The sequence below is a fragment of the Brassica napus genome, chromosome C8, assembly GCF_020379485.1.
Source record: "Brassica napus cultivar Da-Ae chromosome C8, Da-Ae, whole genome shotgun sequence".
In the NCBI taxonomy this organism is placed as follows: domain Eukaryota; kingdom Viridiplantae; phylum Streptophyta; class Magnoliopsida; order Brassicales; family Brassicaceae; genus Brassica; species Brassica napus.
The window spans coordinates 20,287,092-20,306,804 of record NC_063451.1 but is presented as its reverse complement, the minus strand read 5'-3'; the positions used below and the strand labels follow the sequence as shown (position 1 = coordinate 20,306,804).

General features: G+C 38.8%; 1 protein-coding gene and 1 long non-coding RNA gene across 2 annotated transcripts; both read left to right on the top strand.

Moving 5' to 3' along the window:
- Positions 1 to 269: 269 nt before the first annotated feature.
- LOC111209116 lies at positions 270 to 2,483 on the top strand. The gene is made up of 2 exons (XR_002660867.2): positions 270 to 1,911; positions 2,070 to 2,483. It is a non-coding gene; the product is annotated as an uncharacterized LOC111209116 (long non-coding RNA).
- Positions 2,484 to 5,136: 2,653 nt separating this feature from the next.
- LOC106401562 (DEAD-box ATP-dependent RNA helicase 28) lies at positions 5,137 to 9,711 on the top strand. The gene is made up of 19 exons (XM_013842101.3): positions 5,137 to 5,591; positions 5,667 to 5,852; positions 5,925 to 5,993; positions 6,080 to 6,186; positions 6,288 to 6,366; positions 6,569 to 6,742; positions 6,925 to 7,073; positions 7,160 to 7,255; positions 7,360 to 7,462; positions 7,556 to 7,618; positions 7,707 to 7,768; positions 7,882 to 7,978; positions 8,081 to 8,199; positions 8,272 to 8,314; positions 8,397 to 8,498; positions 8,595 to 8,687; positions 8,793 to 8,912; positions 8,983 to 9,284; positions 9,376 to 9,711. Exons 1-19 carry the CDS (start codon positions 5,184 to 5,186, stop codon positions 9,389 to 9,391), a joined length of 2,388 nt encoding a protein of 795 aa, XP_013697555.2. The 5' UTR covers positions 5,137 to 5,183; the 3' UTR covers positions 9,392 to 9,711.
- Positions 9,712 to 19,713: the final 10,002 nt, after the last annotated feature.

Sequence of the window (19,713 nt, the reverse complement as noted above, 5' to 3'; positions counted from 1 at the left end):
TAGTCAGAGCATAGCCTCTGGCTTCCTCCGCTTATGGGATTCCCTGAACTTCAAGAAAGACATGGAGTTTGTGGGAATCACGGTTCTTTTCCTCGATGAAAAGGTAAGTTAATCTTCGATCTATCACACTTATTTAACATAATTGTTTTAATTTATTTCCTGATTCTTTGTTGGATAATACTATTTGCAGATTCCGTGATTCATGGGTTTACTCCCGTCGGACGTGCTAATCATTACATGCCATCTTTGAAAGCAAATTTCATTGTGAAAGTCGATCGTTTTGAGGTTGCTAGGTGCTCCAAGTGATTGCGAACACAAACCTAGAAATTGGTAAACATAGCATATTTGGCAGCTCCAAGCAAGATTACAATCAGGCAAATTCAAGTGGAATGACATACCAACAACTGAAATTGGTAATTAGTCAACAACTTATCCCATATCTTTCTTATCTGAAAAAATCTACTGTGTTTCTGATCTATTTTTCATCTACGCAACTTTAGCCTCTGTCATGAATAGCTCTCTCCCAAGAATTGCATTGACTATGGTTTCTGGGAAGAAAAAGATCTTGCTCCTGAAAAAAGACCGTGACAACCCTGTTGTAAAATTTTAGTTTGTGCAGAACAAAAAACCTTGATTTATTTTCTATTTAGTATAGTGATAGTTGTTGACAATCATTAGTTATTTGCCAATATGTTTTTTATGCGACATTTCAGAACTCTCCATTCCAAGCGGAACAGCAGATGGAAGCTAATTTTTCTGGAAGCTCCTCGACTTCAAGACAGAATCAGAAGATAGATGTTGGTGGGAGAAGTTAATCAAGGGAATACTTCAGAGAAGTGAGACAGCCTAGCCAAACTTCATCTTTTGTACAGCCTGAGCAAAGAGTGGAACCCACAAAACACGAGAGAAGAAAAAACAAAACACGAAATTAACATATTCAGATCTTCTCTCTTGCATGTCTAACATCTGGCGCCGACGAAACTCAACACCCACGGCAGACGAAGCTGATGCAAGTAAAGCTCTCATCAATCATGCTTAAAATCAATCTACGCTTTTCAATCTCACAAACTAAGAAACAATTTTACCTACATGAATCGGGAAATTAGTGCCCACATTCCCGACATAGAGAAAAAAATGAGTTGAAGTCCTAACAGTTTTTTCAGTATTAGACTAAACCAAAGATTCAAGGCCTAGTTATTTTGAAACCCTAACATTTTAAATCCAAATTTATTATATTTTTCCATGCATTATTTGATTTATATACAAACAACTACCTAAGTAAACACTAACAAGTTCCATCACCCTCAACTTTGAACATATAAGATATAAAAATATCAACATATGACTTCCTCGTTCATTCTTATATCAAACTCATCAACCTATGTAATATCCAAAGTCCCATCAATCACATTATAGACAAAAAACAATAAAATCCTGTAAACAAAACTATACAATACACCTATAATGTAGTCGACCCCGCGCTTGCGCGGGGACTATACACCTAGTACATATAATATCTTATTTGCGCGTAGCGTGGTTAAAAAATCTAGTATATTATAACAATATTTTGTCATAAATTATTTCAGGTTAGTAAAAATGGTCTTATTTTTTTTTAAACAGGATCTCTTTAGAGTTTGAGACAGCCCTTTGTGATTTGCTTTTTTTTTAAACGGCTATGCACTGTTTCGTCTTCGGGTAACGAGGCCCATCAACGACATCATCTAAGTGGACTAGTTATGTTTTTGGTTGATTCGGGTTGTCTCCACTTTCCTTTATTGATGATGGGTTAGGGATCATCTTCTTTTTATTGTCGGTTTGTGCCTGGTTGCAGCGGTAGTTTTCGGTGGTCGTTGCTTCTGCTGGTTTTAGATATGGTTGTCAGATTAGTTTCGGCTGCTCTTTGGAATGATGGTATATGTTGTTTTCGTTCCTCTTGCCTATGAAAAATAGTACTTTGGAATGGATACGCTCTTCGAAAAGCTATTTTGTTTTCCTTCTCTTGTCGTCGGTACCTTCTCCATTTATCCTTCTCCCATTTATCTTCGTGGGTCTCTCTCTGCGTTTGCCAGGGTCTCTCTCTGCGTTAGCCGGTTGAGGGTTTGGAGGTTGCGAGTTCTGAGATATCTCTATTTTCCTAAGGGTGAGTCTTTAATTTGTTCTCTCTCAGAGATGTTCGAGTTTGTGTTGATTAGTGTTGTAGCTTCGCCGGATTAAGAAAGAGCATCTTGCCTTCGTTGGTGGTATGCTTTTGTGACATCTGCTGAGTGAGATGCTTCGTTGTCGAAACCTTCTGCTCCATTGGACTTCAGCATTCTAATCTTATGTTTTGTTTAAAAGATGATGTTTCTCTAACTAGCTGCTTTGTTCTGTAATTTAATCATTTTGTTTACCTTGTTTTCCATATGTGGACTTAGACTCGGGGGATATTTATGTTTCTATATGCTTAATGTCTGTATTTTTTCTTGTTCATCTTGGTTTGCTAATGAAATTTAAATAGGAAAAAAAGATGGTGAGTTTTTTTGCTATGTTTTTGATTTTTTTTTTGCTAAAGAATTATTTTCAAATATATTTAAAACAATAAATAAAAGTTGCAAAAAAAATATTTTCCAGAGATAATATATTTTCTTTCTATTTTTGTCCTGTAGATTTACTTTCAAAGCTAAAACATGATTTCTTTATAAACATGTTTTATAATATGATTGTCCAAATTAAGTACTTACAACTCTTTTCAATCAACCTCTTAATAGACTAAGATATTATTCGTTAGATTTGATTCAACTAATAAATTTGAATATCCGTAAATTTTGAATCATATTAAAATGTAATATCTTAAAACCCAAAACAAATCACAAATATTATTTAGAAAAAGTAGAATATCCAATCTTGATTTGTGTACGTATATAGATGTATAATGTAATTATGTATATGTCATATTCATATGTACAATTTTGGTCCATTTTTAATTGTGTGTTTTAAATATATATTTTTGGATATTCCAGATCTAATTTGATTTATGTGATTAACCTAATTTTAGAATATGAGTTTTTTATTAGGCTCGCTAATATTAAATTGTTTGTGTTTGCTTTATGATTTCTTAGTTTGTTAGTTTAATCATTTTATATACCTTTACTATGATGTATGATGGCATATGTATTTAATTTTTACAGTTATATTTATTTTTTTATATTTATTTTAATATAAATAAATTACTAAATCAAATAATCCGTCAATGTATAAAAAATTATGACTATCCGGATTTTCGATCCTAAAATTTTTCGGATTAAAATGGGCGCAAACACAATTATTTGATTGGAATATGGTGAATCATGAATATACTGACTTTCAGATTTCCACTATGTGCCCATGATCACAGTTAAAGAGCAATTAAGGTTTGGGCCTTTTGGCAAGACATAAAATGAAACCGAAAATTCGAATTGATTCAGATAACCGAATCCAAAAAGAATAAATCTGAAATAGAAACCTAAAATGGATCTTACTCCACAATATTTTGGGTTTTACGGAACGGAACATGTAAACCGAACAAATATCCAGAAAAAATAAAAAAACTTCAGAAAACCCAAAAAGACACATAAAACTCAATCTCGAATATGTATCCAAAACATTAAAAGATCTCCATAATTACTTGAATAGGTATATATAACATGAATAATTAATTTAAATACTCTTTCTAATGTATATTTTTGTATTTGGTCAAATATTGGTGTTTTATGTTTTGATAATTGCTTTTGAAATTTATTTATGATATTTTTTTCTAAAATTTAAACAATATTGCTTTATTTCGAGGTTTAAATGCTTTCTACTTTTTAGAATTGGTAATTGCTATCTTAAATTTATTTATGTTTTTCTCTTCTTTAACAATCACCTAGATGCTACCAAACTTTTGTTAGTGCAAATTATTTAAAGAGAAATTTTTGGGTTCACCCCTAGGTGAACCTCTCTAGGTTCACCATCCAATAGTATTTGAGTATTTGATATTTGATATCTTTTAAAAAAAGAAATAGAATTGAATATCCAAATTAGATTATATTTTAAAAATAAAATAATAAAAATACATAAAAATAGTTACAAAAAATAAATTAATTAATATTGTTAAGTCTTCGGTAAAATACTAAACCCTATACCCTAAATCCTAAACCCTAAACGTTAAACCTTAAACTTTGGATAAACTCTAAACCGTTGGAAAATCTTAAACCCTAAATCATACATTAAAAACTAAATTTTAATAACACTAAACCCTAAATCCTAATCACTAAACCCTAAACCCTTGGGTAAACTCTGAACCCTTGGATAAATCATAAACTCTAGGGTTTAATTTTAAATATTTTTGATTTAGAGTTTATGATTTATCCGAGGGTTCATGGTTTATCCAAGGGTTTAGGGTTTAGTGTTATTAAGATTTAGTTTTTAATGTATGATTTAGGGTTTAAAATGTTCCAATGGTTTACGGTTTATCCAAGATTTAAGGTTTATAATTTAGGGTTTAGGGTATAGGATTTAGTATTTTGCTAATGGTTTAACAATATTTATTTATTTATTTTTTGTAACTATTTTTATGAATTTTTATTGTTTTATTTTAAAAATATAATCTTATTTGGAAATTCAATTTTGTTTCCTTTTTTAAAAGATATCAGATATTAAATATTCAAACACTATTGGTTGGTGAATCTAGAGGTGAACCCAATAATTTATCTTATTTAAACTAACCAAGTTTATAAACTAAATTATGTATTTCAAGTCACGAATAGTAATTGGATCATCAAAAGTTCAAAACCTAAGTTAGAATCAAACCCGGATTTAATATTGATTCAAACAGGTTTGTGATGTATTATATCCGAACCAAATCAAAAAAACTTCAAGAGGCTAAATTTTATATAAGCCCATTAGAAATAAAAAATCATTGGTAAAGAAAAGAAGATAACAGAATAAGCCCATTAGATCTAACTCTATCAACCCAGCCCAAGATGCGGAAGATTGATGACTCGAAATTTAGAATGGAAGGAAGAAACCAAGTTGGTTTCAAATCGAACCAAATCGGTTTTCAAAACTATATAAATTGACTCGGTTCGGTTCGGTTCGTTTTCCCCCAGACCTATTTAGTAATCGCTTATAATCCGTTCATCGCCTCTCTCTGAAAGTTGTGAAACACCTCATAAACCCTAGCAATGTCCGGGGCCTTCTTCTACGACGCCGCTAGCGACGACGATCTCGAATTCCTAAACCACGAAGACGAGAGCAGCGACGAAGATGTAGCTGAAGAGCGTAAAGCTCGAGCAGAAGGTGGAGAAGACGAAGAAGATAGCGAAGTTGAGGATGAGGACGACGACGATGATGACGTAGAAGAAGAAGATGAGAAACCTACAAGGAAAGGAAGCACCGATGCTCAATCTCCTTGGGATTTCGCGTCGTATTCAAGCTCCGTCGGGGAAGAACACGCCCGCCGTCACACAACCTCTATCGATGAGAAGATCTCAAAAGCTATCAAGCATCGTCCTCTTCCTATCTCCACTGAGGAAGAAGAAGAAGAAGAAGAAGAAGAAGAAGATGTCTCCGAGGCTGAACCTGACAAACAAGTATAAACACTGAATCTTTATACTGAATTGATTGAATCATTTTGTTTTCTTGAGAAATTTGAACTCTCTTTGAAGGAGGAGTATCTTTCGGAAGACGAAGAGGCAGCTGATTCGAAAGCAGACAATGTTGCAGCCAAGCCGTTCTTCTCTACCGTGGATGGAGTTTCGTTTCATGCTAATTCTTTCATGGAGCTCAACCTCTCTCGCCCATTGCTTCGAGCTTGTGAAACTCTTGGATACAAGAAACCTACCCCGATTCAGGTTCAGTACTGAGTTTTAGTTTCTCTTACTATTAAGAGAGGTTGTTCTGAATGTTGAATGTTGCAAATGCAGGCAGCGTGTATACCTTTAGCACTTACAGGGCGTGATCTTTGCGCCAGTGCAATCACTGGATCAGGGAAGGTGCGAGCAGTAATAATAACTCGAGGGTTCTGTTAAAAATGTGGAGTTTTTTATTATGCTGATTTTAGTTTTCTTTCTTGTGATAGACTGCTGCGTTCGCTTTACCTACTCTTGAGAGGTTGCTGTTTCGTCCTAAGCGGGTCTTTGCTACTAGGGTTCTTATTCTCACTCCAACCAGGGAGCTGGCTGTCCAGTAAGTAGCATTACTTCGGCCCCTCGCTAAACCTTTTTAAGTTTTTTTTTTTTAATTCATGTTGCTGTAAAGATGATTTGAATTTTTTGAATGTGTTGCAGGATTCACAGTATGATTCAGAAGCTTGCACAGTTTACTGATATCAAATGTGGATTGATTGTAGGAGGGCTGTCTGTAAGGGTATGAATCCTATCTGTCTCTTAGGTTTCAAGTTTGTTGTAACCGTTTGTGTTTAAATGTTTGAGATTTACAGATCTCATTTTACATTATTTGATGTTTGAGAGCAATCTTAAATCCTCTCTAATAAATGTCTCTTACAATTCAAAAATTGGAATAGTATCAACTAGAAAGCTTGCTTAATCCTTCATGTTTCTTGTGTTAGGAGCAAGAGGTTGTTTTGAGGTCTATGCCAGATATTGTTGTCGCTACTCCTGGACGTATGATAGATCATTTGCGTAATTCGATGTCTGTCGATTTGGATGATCTCGCGGTTTTGATTCTCGATGAAGCAGATCGTCTTCTACAGACTGGGTTTGCCACTGAAATACAAGAGCTGGTATATATCCTATTTCATTACATTTTTTTTTGTTTATAGGTTCGGTTCCTGTGAGCATATGATATTGAACACTTGTGAATTTGTCTTGTCTTTTGCTAGTTTCTACTCAGCAGACTTGACTAGACAGTTTATGTTAGGTATTCCTCGTTTGATTTTAAATATGAGCCCATGTCTACTTACAGGTTCGCTTATGTCCCAAGAGAAGGCAAACAATGCTCTTCTCAGCCACAATGACTGAAGAAGTTAAAGAGCTTGTCAAACTTTCCTTGAACAAACCACTGCGTCTCTCAGCTGATCCATCAGCTAGAAGGCCTCCAGGCCTGACTGAGGAGTATGTCAGCTTCTACTCATCAGCTTATGATCTTTAATATACATCATCACATATGAGTTGCAACTAACTCGTTCTTTTAACTGTAGGGTGGTAAGAATACGCAGGACGCGTGAGGCAAATCAGGAAGCTGTTCTTCTTTCATTATGCACAAGAACTTTCAAATCAAAAGTTATCATCTTTAGGTTAGACTTCACTATAAATTTTCTAATCTAAGTTCCACACAGTGTTTGCAAAGTTTGCCTTTTTGCATTTTCCCTTACAGATTTGTTTTTTCTTCTTGTGCCAGTGGAACAAAACAGGCTGCACATAGGCTGAAAATTTTATTCGGACTAGCTGGCCTCAAAGCAGCTGAGCTTCATGGAAACCTAACTCAAGCACAACGTCTTGATGTAAGAAACTTGGACTCATCCTCTTTTCTTTTTTTTTGCTCATGAATACCTCAGTTTCGCTCTTTGCAAGACCTTATTGGTATCGTTTTGTAGTCTCTGGAACTTTTCAGAAAGCAAGAGGTTGATTTCCTCATTGCCACCGATGTGGCTGCTCGAGTAAGCATAAGAAGCAAATAACCTATTTTCCAGATGATCTCACAGTTGCTCTGCTTATTTCACTAACACTCTTGTTTGAACATTCTAGGGGCTTGATATTATTGGTGTCCAAACTGTTATAAATTATGCCTGTCCTCGGGAAATAGACAGGTAACTACGAGATATTCTCTGTATGATAGATATGAGTCATATGATTGAATTAGAAAGCTCTCAGCTTTATTCTTTACTGATGTGAGGATAACATTTTTCCTTTTATTTTGCAGTTATGTTCACAGAGTTGGTAGAACAGCTAGGGCTGGAAGAGAAGGTTATGCTGTAACCTTTGTGACTGACAATGACCGATCCCTTTTGAAAGTCATTGTAAGCGATTCTTCAGATATAAATTGATCTTGCTATTGCCCGCCCGTTTTCATTACCGCTTTAGTTTTGACAATTTAATTGAATTTGTTTTTCGGTTACAAGGCCAAGAAGGTGGGTTCAAAGTTGAAAAGCAGAATCATCCCAGAGCAGTCAATCGTTAAGTGGTCTCAGATAATCGATGAAATGGAAGATCAATACTCTGCTGTTATTCGACTAGAGAGGTTCCATTTCACACCAATCAAATAATTACGCTGTTCATTGATCTGCATACTTAAGTTTTGAGGTTCTTTCAGGGAAGAGCGAGCTCTAAGGAAAGCTGAAATGGAATTTGCAAAAGTAGGGAACTCTGGTTATTGAATTTGATAAGTTGTGTCACTAGCTTAATATCTCATAGGTGATTATGGTTTTATTTCTGCAGGCGGAGAACATGATTGAACACAGAGATGAAATATTCGCACGCCCAAAAAGGACTTGGTTCATGACAGAGAAGGAGAAGAAGCTCGTGGCGAAAACTGAAAAGGTGTCCTTTTAATTAATTCACTCTCATTCGTCAGAACTTTAACATAAACTTTCTGAGGTTGTTGTCTGAATCACTCTGGGTACACTCTCTGAACAGGATTCTGCTGGAAACCCTTCTGGAAACGAACTAGTTAGTGCTGATATAGCAGAGGACCTCAAGATGAAGGAGAAGAGAAAACGCGAACGCGAGGTTCGTCTTCACTTTTCAGTTGCATAATCTTTTTTCTGTTTAGGGTTGGATTCTCGTTATCTTCTTTCTAGAGAACTTACAATTCGCTTGATCATGCAAGTACAGAAGAATCTTCCAAGGAAAAAACGTAGAAAGCTTGAAGCTGCCAGAGAGATGCTAGAGGATAACGAAGAAGAAGACGAAGAGGAAGAAGAAGGAGAAGATGAAAAACGAGGAAGATCAAGAGTAAGTATCTTACAGTGTCTCTGTGATAGGAACAAACATTGTATTGATTATGAACGTGTTTGTGTTTCAGGGGAACAAGAAGAAGAAGAACGAACCAGAGAAGAAAGGATTGACACTCGTGGATCTTGGTTACAGACGAGCAAAGGCGGTAAAAGCAAAACAGAGAGCAATTGATTCGGGTAAGATGGATAGACCAACGCCGAACAAGAAACAAAACCTAAACCGGACTAAACCAAAAACGCAGCCTCGAAATGAAGAGATGAAAGATCTGTTCAAGAGTGATATGAGCGACAAGAAACAAGGCAGTGTCGGAGCTGGGGCTTCAGCGAAACCTCGCGGGAAGTCGAAGAACTCTTTCAAGAGCAAAGGCCGGTAAGTAATCCTCACTTTCATTCGCCAATTCTCAGATTCATTCTTAATCATATATAATCATGAATTTTAAGGTAAAATAATTCTCATGCAGATATAAGCGTAGGTAGAAAAGTGACGAGCTTTTATGGAAGATATCGAAGGGCAATCCAGCAGAACGAAAAAATACATTTTTGGCCAAGGGTTTAAACAATTTCATTATTATTGTAATATGATCAGACACGAGAGGTTGAATGTTTTCTAAATTTTGGTTTTCCCAATGGTTTTATAACCTTTCATGAAGCGTATTAGAACTTGAGTTTGGTTACTCGTCTGAACCTGCATGTGATGATTATGTTTCCATCTGCATGTTGTTACTTTTTATTCTTCATTTTACCTTTTATCATCTCAACACCATTAAGGAGATCAAAGCAAAACATATTCTTTCTTATTATGCTTTTCTTCAAAACGTCAACTATCTTTAGCATTAGTAGTTCAAAAGAAAGAAGAAAAAAACACTATTCAGCAATAACATGGGTGTTTACAGAAGTTCAAGAAATCCAAAAGGAGGCAACAAACAGGACCTTAAACAATATTCAGGGTACATTGTTGTCCTTGCAAATCGAACATACCAGTCGTAGTTCAATTTTGCGGCCCAGATGTAAACCTGCAAACAAACAAAAAAATGAAATAACAACACTAGCTAGGTAGGTCAGTAATTAATGTAAACCACAAGTTCAGAAAGACTTACAACGACGTACTCTGAAATAATCAACGTATGTGTCTGCCTTGCTCAAGGCTATTGCATGTATATTCATCACGAGTGGATAGGCAAAAAGCTCTGACCAAATTCATGTTAGATTTTGTATCTGGTAAGGTCCAGCCTATGAAGTAAAACATTGAAAATTAAAATCTAAGACAAAGAGCATTATAAAGTAAGCACTACAAGAAAACACGTCTATAACAAGGAATATTTTCAAGGATATGGGGTATCCTAAATTGACGAAGAGGTTACAATGGTATTACAAGGGAAAAGGAATCGTTGTAAACTCGGAAGTAAATTTACGAAAAAAATATTTTCTCGTAAAATACTTGTAACTTTACAACGATTGTACGATGTAAGAGAAGATTTCTCGTAAAACAGTTGTAAAATAACAACCGTTTTACGAGGGAAGTGTTACAATTCTTTAACGACGAACGTACGGATAAGCTGAAATAGTAGGTGTATGTAAGACTTCTAGCAATAAGTAATTACAGAATCTGTGTGAAATGTTAAACATATTTATACGGGTTCTTGCAAGAGATTATTGAAGTGTAATTCCCTGGATTAGTGAAGTTGAAATAAGTCATGTTCAAATGTGAATGGTTTGACCCCTCCTCAACAGAGGTGTTCGGTTTAATAAATTTGGACTTGTTGATGTCAATTTGGGACGAAGATACAACAAATTCGAGTTTGATCCAGATAACTGTCAATATGGAAATCTTCTTGACGATATGATAGATGAAGTAAATGAAGACAATTTTATGAAAGTGATGATCAGTGTAGTGATGATAACTTTGAAAGATGAATCTGAATGATGTAATATATTTTCATAATTATGTTTTTATGTTCAAACAATTGTTTCCGTCTATAAATGAATTTCAGACTTAATGCATGTATTTTGACAAGAAAAAAAAGGTTAATACATGAGTGTTGAGGTTTATAGAATCATGTTTAGGGACTTGAGTTAAAGGCACAACGCATTATCGGTATTATAAGGTATTCCATCAAAACTTAGGTGAAAACTTTCCAGAAATGGAGTGTTGTGTAGTAAAACATATGTGCTAACAAAGTGGGAAAACATTTTTATTTCTTAGTATCATAATTAATAGCGACAACAATTATCCAGTTTTGGCACAAACATCCACAAGAGAACGACAAGTTTCAACAAAACACTTGTAATCAGGACTTCTATTGTAGGAAAAACTGGTGTATCTTCAAGAGCAAATCTCCAGGTAAATGATTAACTCTGTCCATCATTCAACAAAACCCTAATTCCTGATCATCCGGAGTAAAAATACCAAAGTTGAAGTCATAATTGTTTACGAAGCTAGGGTCATGTGTGCCCTATTCATTAACTAAATAATTAACATGACGTATCAATAGATTCACTCACCAAGTAAGCTCAAGAAGGCTCTTAACCTGTGATCCTTTAAGAAACCCTAATATGATCACACCCCTTCTTCCTTTAGAGTTTTTTACTTGAGGTAGAATATCTCTTCACCAGAGTTTTTTTTCTCTAATAATAACATCTTTACATGTTTATATCTCACTAAACATATTTTGAGAAAATAAAAAGAGGAGTTATAGATCTTCATAACTAGTTCCTTAATTTAAAGGTAGCCAATATTTTGGAATTGATATAAACTAAGAAAGTGTCAAGTTTAATTGAACATATTGTGGGTTAAATTTTTCTAAGAAATTTCTTAGAAACTTATCCATATACACTTCAATTAAATTTGTTGAAAACTTATGTTGTCATTTTCTGAGAAGAAATTCTTTTATTTAGTAATCTGCCATTATATCTATAAAATTAATAGAGGACAAATCTCTAAAATAGCACATTTCTAAGTTTATGTCACAAAAATAGCCCTCAAAAACTAAAATGACCAAAAGAGCATTTTAACTTCTGAAAAATTTAAATTTTTTTTATTTTTCAAAATTTGAAATCTTATCCCAAAACCCCACTCCCCAACTCTAAACCCTAAAACCTAATCTCTAAACCCTAAACCCTAAATCATAAACCCTAAACCCTAAATCCTAAACCCTACCCCTTAACTCTAAACCATAAACCTTAAACCCCACCCCTAAACTCTAAACCCTAAACCCTAAATCCTAAACCCCACCCCTTAACTCTAAACCCTAAACCCCACCCCTAAACTCTAAACTCTAAACTCTAAACCCTAAACTCTAAACCCTAAATCCTAAACTCTACCCCTTAACTCTAAACCCTAATGTCTAAATTAATTTACTATTGGGATATAAGTGTATATTTATCTCTTTTGATAAAATATTAAGTGTTATTTTGGTCATTTTTATTCTTAAATGCTATATTTGTGACAAAAACGTTTTTAGTGCTATCCTAGTCATTTTCTCTATATATATTTATATATATATCTATGTAGTTAAGGATTTAGTAACATTATATAGTTATGGGGTGGGGAAAGTATTTTGTATATGATATGTTTTGCAAGAAAGCGATATATGCAGTGTGGAGAAAAAGAACTAAGAGAAGGTACGGTGATTCACGTATGCATGCTAAGTTCTACAGAGAACTGCATAATAGAATGTTAGAAATAAAATGAGTTTCATGACCAAGAACGGAGTTAAAAAACTAAGTATTTTGATCTTTTGGTTTGGTAGTAGATAAATAATTTTGTAGAGTATGTATAGTGGTATCAAATTTTGACTACCTGCTGCATTTGATGTAAAAATTTTTTTTTTTGATGAGTATAAATTTTACATTCATTCAAAAAACATTCCATTTCGAATCCTTTTGTGTAAGAATTTTGTGGCTCTGATAGACGTTAGACTCAACTAAACTACAAGGGCCAAAGATTTTGTGGAGTGAAAGTATTTTAAGTTATCAAACGTGATTCTGCTTATCATCCATCTTTTAAATCAATACTATGAACTAAGCTTGCTAAACCATAGAATTTGCTCAAAATATGTTAGTGATATATAAACCCAAAACATTTTCCACAGAATTTGCTGAAAATATGTTTTTTTTTTTGTCAACGCTGAAAATATGTTTAGTATATAAACCCAAAACTTGTTTTTTTTTTTTGAATAAATGTTAAATTTATTAGAATAAAAATACAGTTTTACAAAGAATGTGGCTATTTGAGTTTGATACATCAAACTAAGGTTTTTGAGACCCATAATCTAATAGCGAACCATACACCCGTCGCTTTAGCATATTTTCCCTTCCCAGTCTCTCTCTAAGAGAGTCAATCGGTTCCGGATCATCTTATCAATATAGTTTGAATACTAATCCGTGGATCAGATAATCTTAATCAGTTTCATTTGATGGGGGGGGGGGACAAGACAACCGGCCAAAAGAAAGACGAGCACACTGTCACCGACTGATTTCGTCACAGCAATCTGGACGTGCGACCTTAGAAACTTTCACCCTTGTGGTTTGCTAAAGAGAGGTCAGAGTTTATGGAAGTGTTTTCTTATTAAAACTTGGTGAATAAATTTTACAATGAGGCTTTACCCCCTTATAAACAAAATCACCTCCTCAACGGACGGCTCATATTAAACCGATCTAACGGCTCAGATTGTTTCCATCCTATGAAGTAACTTCACCATGAAGTACTTCCACCTTAAGCTACTTCCTTCCAAAGTATTCTACATACTTCTTATATTATTTTATGCTTAGATATTTTACAAAGAATTAAAGCTTAAGAAAATACTAAGTAAAGCGGGCTTGGGTCTTGTTTCGGCCCGATCCGATTTATGGCTGTTTTCATGGACGTTTTTGGGCTTCCAAAACGGCCGTGACATCCTCCCCCACCTAAGCCGGTGACGCCCTCGTCGCCGTGTATGCCTTCAGTGCGTCCCGGAATTGCCACAAGTCCTCTTCCGGTTCGCATGTTGCTTCTGCTTCCGGCAGTCCCTTCCACTTGATGAGAAAATGGGTCTGTCTCGGGACTCCCCGCTTCCTCACTTCCTTGGACGCCAGCACCTCTTCGATCTCTTTGTCATAAGACCTAGTCACCACGGGTGGTGCTCGAGTCGAAACTCTTCGGGTTTGGTCGTCCTCATCAGCATGGTTCGGCTTCAACATGCTCACATGAAAGACCGGATGGATCTTAAGTGTATCCGGTAGGTCAAGTCGGTAGGAAACCTTTCCCACCTTCCCAACTATCTCGAACGGTCCTTCGTACCTCCGGATCAAGCCTTTGTGTAGGCTCCAGAATGCCTTGAACTGTTGTGGAAGTAATTTTACAAGTACAAGGTCGCCCAATGAGTACTCCGAAGGCCGTCTCTTTTCATCTGCCCATTTCTTCATCCGCTTTCAAGACTTTTCCAAACATGCTCGGGTAAGGTCAGCATGTTCTTCCCACTGCTTAGCCATTATGAACGCCCATGGACTCTTCCCTTCAGTCCTTGGTGTGGCCAAGGTATGCGGAGTCAATGGTTGTTGTCCCGTTGCGAGCTCGAACGGACTCCGTCATGTTGCCTCGCTGCGTTGAAGATTGTATGAGAACTGGGCTATGTCCAACAACTTCGCCCAGTCCCATTGGTTGGCGCTTACAAAGTGACGGAGATAACTTTCAAGCAAGGCATTCACCCTCTCGGTCTGTCCATCAGATTGCGGGTGAAAGCTTGTTGAGAAACTCGGTTCTGTCCCAAGCATTTTGAACAACTCTGTCCATAAACGCCCAGTGAACCGGGGATCCCAGTCACTTACAATGTTCTGAGGCAGTCCCCAAAGCTTTACCACGTTCTTGAAGAACGCCCTTGCTGCCTCTTCCGCAGTGCAGTCCCGGTCACAAGCCACAAACGTCCCATATTTAGAGAATCGATCCACAATCACCAGGATGGATCCAAACCCTTCGGACTTAGGTAACGCACTGATGAAATCAAGCGAGACCGAGTCCCATGGTCGATCCGGGATGGGTAGTGGCTGTAAAAATCCCGCAGACTGCTTGTTTTCCGACTTGTCTTGTTGGCAGACTAGACAAGTTTTCACATAAAGCTCCACGGTATCACTCATCCGTGGCCAATAGTATCCAGCTTCGACAAGTGCCATCGTTCTTTTCTGTCCCGGATGGTCCGCCCATCGCGTATCGTGGCACTCCCGAATGATATCTTGTCGAAGACTTTCCCACTTAGGCACATAAAGTCTTCGACCTTTGGTGTAGAGTAACCCGTCTTCTACCCAAAATCGATGCACCTTCCCCTCATTGGATAGCTTCACCAGCTCCTTAGCGACTGGATCACATTCCAGCCCCTCTCGGATTCAAGCCATAATAGTCCCCTCGACTTGGTTCATTGCTGCCAGCTCCGCCTTCCGACAGTGCATCGGCCACCACATTCACCTTTCCTGGCTTGTATTCCAAAGTGTAATCGAACTCAGCCAGGAAGTCTTGCCATCTTGCCTGTTTCGGGGACAGCTTCTTCTGGGTCTGGAAGTAACTCGTCGCCACGTTGTCCGTCTTGACCGAGAAATACGCCCCAAGAAGATAGTGTCTCCAAACTCACAAGCAATGGACTATCGCGGTCATCTCCTTCTCTTGAACCGTGTACCGCCGTTCAGTCTCATTGAGCTTGCGGCTTTTAAAGGCAATTGGATGTCCATTTTGCATCAGCACTCCCCCGATGGCAAAGTCGGAGGCATCTGTGTGTAACTCGAAAGGGAGACTGAAGTCAGGTAAGGCAAGGACGGGTTCCTGGCTTACTACAGTCTTCAGTTCCTCGAAGGCTTCTTCGCAATGTCCGGACCAGTCCAATGTCTTCCCTTTCTTGAGAAGGCCTATCAGTGGCGCTGCCTTCCTTGAATATCCCTCGATGAACTAACGATAGTAGTTGACCAGACCAAGGAAAGATCGCAACTCCGTTACCTTGGTCGGGGCCTCCCACTCCATAATTGCTTTAACCTTCGGTTCATCCATCTTCAGCTTTCCATGGTTGATAACATGGCCAAGGAACTGAACTTCCTCGGTGGCAAAAGTACACTTCTCTCACTTCACAAACAACTCATTCTCGCGGAGAACCCGGAATACGGTCCGCAAGTGCTCCACATGCTCCTCCATCGAGTTGCTGTAGATAACGATATCGTTCAAGTATGCCACCACGAACCGATCCAAGTAGGGCTGTAGGATCTGGTTCATCAGGGTGAAAAACGTGGCTGGGGCGTTCGTAAGACCGAATGGCATTACCAGCCACTCGAACGACCCATACCGCGTTATGCACGCAGTCTTCGGTTCATCCCCTTCCGCTATCCGGACTTGATAGTAACCCTTTTGCAAGTCCATCTTCGTATAGACTTTTGCCCCACCAAGTCTATCGAATAGGTCAGCAATCAGCGGAATGGGATAACGGTTCTTGATCGTTACCTTGTTAAGGACCCGGTAGTCCACGCACATCCTTAATGAGCCATCATGCTTCTTTTGGAACAGAACCGGGGCCCCGTAAGGTGCCTTCGACGGCCTTAGCTTCCCCGTCAATAACAACTCATCGAGTTGTTTTCGTAACTCCTCCAGCTCGGATGGAGCCATTCTATAAGGTGCCATAGATGGTGGTTTGGCTCCTAGCTCAAACTCGATCTGGTGGTCCACTGCCCTCCTCTGTGGTAGCTTCTCGGGCAACTTTGCCGGCATAACGTCCTTGTTCTCCTCAAGGACCATTTCGATGATTTGAGGGATGTACTCCACGCTATTGGGCTCATCCTCCACCTTCATCAGGGCCAAAAACCCTTCTGCACCCCCTTGGTGAGCTGCATCGCCGATAGTTGCCTCGTCCCATCGGTTTTTTCTTCCAAGGCCGGAATCATGCACGGTGATCCCTTCTCGAGAATGCATACCGAGCTCAACGCATGCATGGGTATGGTTGAGACTTGTCTCATGAAGTTCATACCCAAGACTACCTTGAAATCGTCCAAGGGAATAACTGAGAAGTTCACCAGACCGCTCCAGCTTCCCAGCTTCATCCCGACCCCTCGAGCTATACCATTGACGGGTTGAGCCCTTGCGTTCACCGCCTTCATCCAACCGTCCTTCTTGGACCACTTGACACCAAGTCTCACAGCTTCGTCTATCGTCATGAAGTTGTGAGTGGCGCCCGTGTCCACCATCACTCGGGTCGGCTTATCGTTGATCCGAGCTTCCACGTACATGAGCCCTTTGCTTGTCGGCTTCACTACCGGGTTAGCCTTCAAGGCGTTGAGAAGTTGCAACGACCCCATCTTTCCTGGTTCCTCTTCTGGAGTCTCGGTGTCCCGACTCTCCATGATAGCCGATAAAGACCCTATCTTCGGGCAGTCCTTCATTGCATGTGGCCCCTTGCACACAAAGCATCCTCCCTTCGGAACGAAGGACTTTTTCCTTGCCTCGAAGTCTTCCCGACGAGCACCCTTCTCAAAACTCCTTGAGTTGGATGGTCGGGCAGTATCCCGTCTTGCTCCCCCACCTTTGGCCACGCCCTGCTCCTTCTTCTTCGAGGATTCAGACAGACCAGAGGTACGGAAGTCAGTCAGCGACTCGGCCACCGCGATGGCTCACCGTCTTGACTCCCCGACGCTGCAACTCTTGCTTAACCCAAGATTGCAGTCCATCGGTGAAGTAGAACACAAGATCCTCCGCGGTCATGTTCAGAATCTGAAGCATGAGCGTTGTGAATTCCTTCACATAGTCCCGGATCGAGCCACGCTGTCGAAGTTCCCTCAACTTCTTGCGGGCCTCATATACGACGTTCTCCGGGTAGAACTGCCGCTTCAACTCTTTCTTGAAATCATCCCAAGTATCGATCCGGCATGTTCCTTGCTCGATCTCGGAATGTTTCCTTCGCCACCATGGCAAGTGCTTGCAGCCTTGGTAAAGATGTCAGCCAGCTGATCTTCACTTCTTGTGTAACAAGGGAGGATGATTTTCTGTTCCACAGCTTGTCTCACCTTGTGACAATCTACTTCAATGTGTTTAGTCCTCTCATGAAAGACTGAGTTACTAGCGATGTGTATGGCAGCCTGATTATCACAGTGCATAGTGATTGGTGTTGTAGTCTCAATCCCCAGGTCTTTAAGCAGCCCCTTGATCCATATCAGTTCACTTGTGAGATTTCTCATAGCTCTATATTCTGCTTCAGCACTTGAACATGACACTACTTTTTGCTTCTTGCTCTTCCAAGTCACAAGGTTGCCACCAATAAATGTGCAATATCCAGTGGTTGATCTCCTATCAACTCTATCTCCTGTCCAATCAGCATCACAATATCCCACTATTTTAGTACTCTTGTTGCATCTCATCCAAACTCTTTGGCCTGGTGCCTCTCTTAGGTACCCTAATATCCTTTCCACCATGTTCCAATGGTGAATCTTTGGCGCCTGCATCTATTGGCTTACTTGGTTCACAGCAAAGCAAATATCAGGTCTTGTAATTGTGAGGTAGATGAGCTTTCCCACCATTCTTCTGTACTGCTTCTCATCTCCAAAGGGCTTATTTTCAAACTCCCCCTGTCGCAACACTTTGTAACCATCTTCCAATGGGATCTTTGCTTTCTTTTCTCCAAGATCACCTGCCTCACTCAACAAATCAAGTGTGTACTTTCTTGAGATAGGAATAACCCCTCTTTAGATCGGCATATCTCAATCCCTAGAAAGTACTTTAGCTCACCCAAATCTTTAATATCAAAAGAGGATTTAAGAAAAGCTTTAGTTAAGATGATACCTTCCTTATCACTTCCGGTAATGATAATGTCATCCACATAGATCAATATGACTACAATCCCACGCTGAGATGTGAGGGTGAATAGAGTGTGATCAGCTTCAGACTTGATGAATCCTCTTCCATTAAGAGTTGTACTCAGCTTGTGGTACCATGCTCTTGGTGATTGCTTTAACCCATAGATTGCTTTCTTTAGCCTCAGCACATTCCCTGGTTTGACAAGGTTTTCAAGCCCTAGTGGTGGTCTCATGTAGACTTCATCCTCCAATTCTCCTTGAAGAAAGGCATTCTTCACATCCATCTGCCATAAGTCTCACTCTAGGTTGACAGCCAATGAGAGAATGATCCTTATGGTGTGAAGCTTGGCTACTGGTGCAAAAGTATCCAAATAATCATCTCCATACACCTGAGTATATCCCCTTGCTACTAGCCTTGTCTTCTTTCTTTCTGGTTTTCCATTTGCTAAGTACTTGATAGTGTGTATCATGCGGCTTGTCACTGCTCTCTTGCCTTTGGGGAGTTCAGTTTCATACCAAGTGTCATTTCTGATCATGGCATTGACCTCATCTTCGACGGATGCTCTTCATTCATCATCTACCATTGCTTCTTCATAAGACCTTGGAATGTACTCTTGATCTATGTTGGCGATGAAAGCTTGATGCTCTGTGGGATAGTGAGCAAGAGAACATACTGCTTGTATAGGATGAGCTATTGCTTGGCTGTTGAAGTAAAATTTTTTGTTGATCCAGTTTGAGGCAGGATTTCTCTCCCTTGTACTTCTCCTAAGTGACTGGACTTCTTCAGTAACATGCTGCTCATGTTCATCTCCACCTGAATGTACGTCAGTGACCTCGGTGTGCGGCTCCTCCACTGTCTCTTCTTGTTGTCTCTCATCCTGATCATGATCCTGACCAGTATGTGTATCATCTTGTCTCCCCCCATCAGGATCAGGATGGGGATTGTCTCCAGTGTGATCAACCACTTCAATCACAGTCCTTGGAACCTGTGTATCCTCTTGATCAGT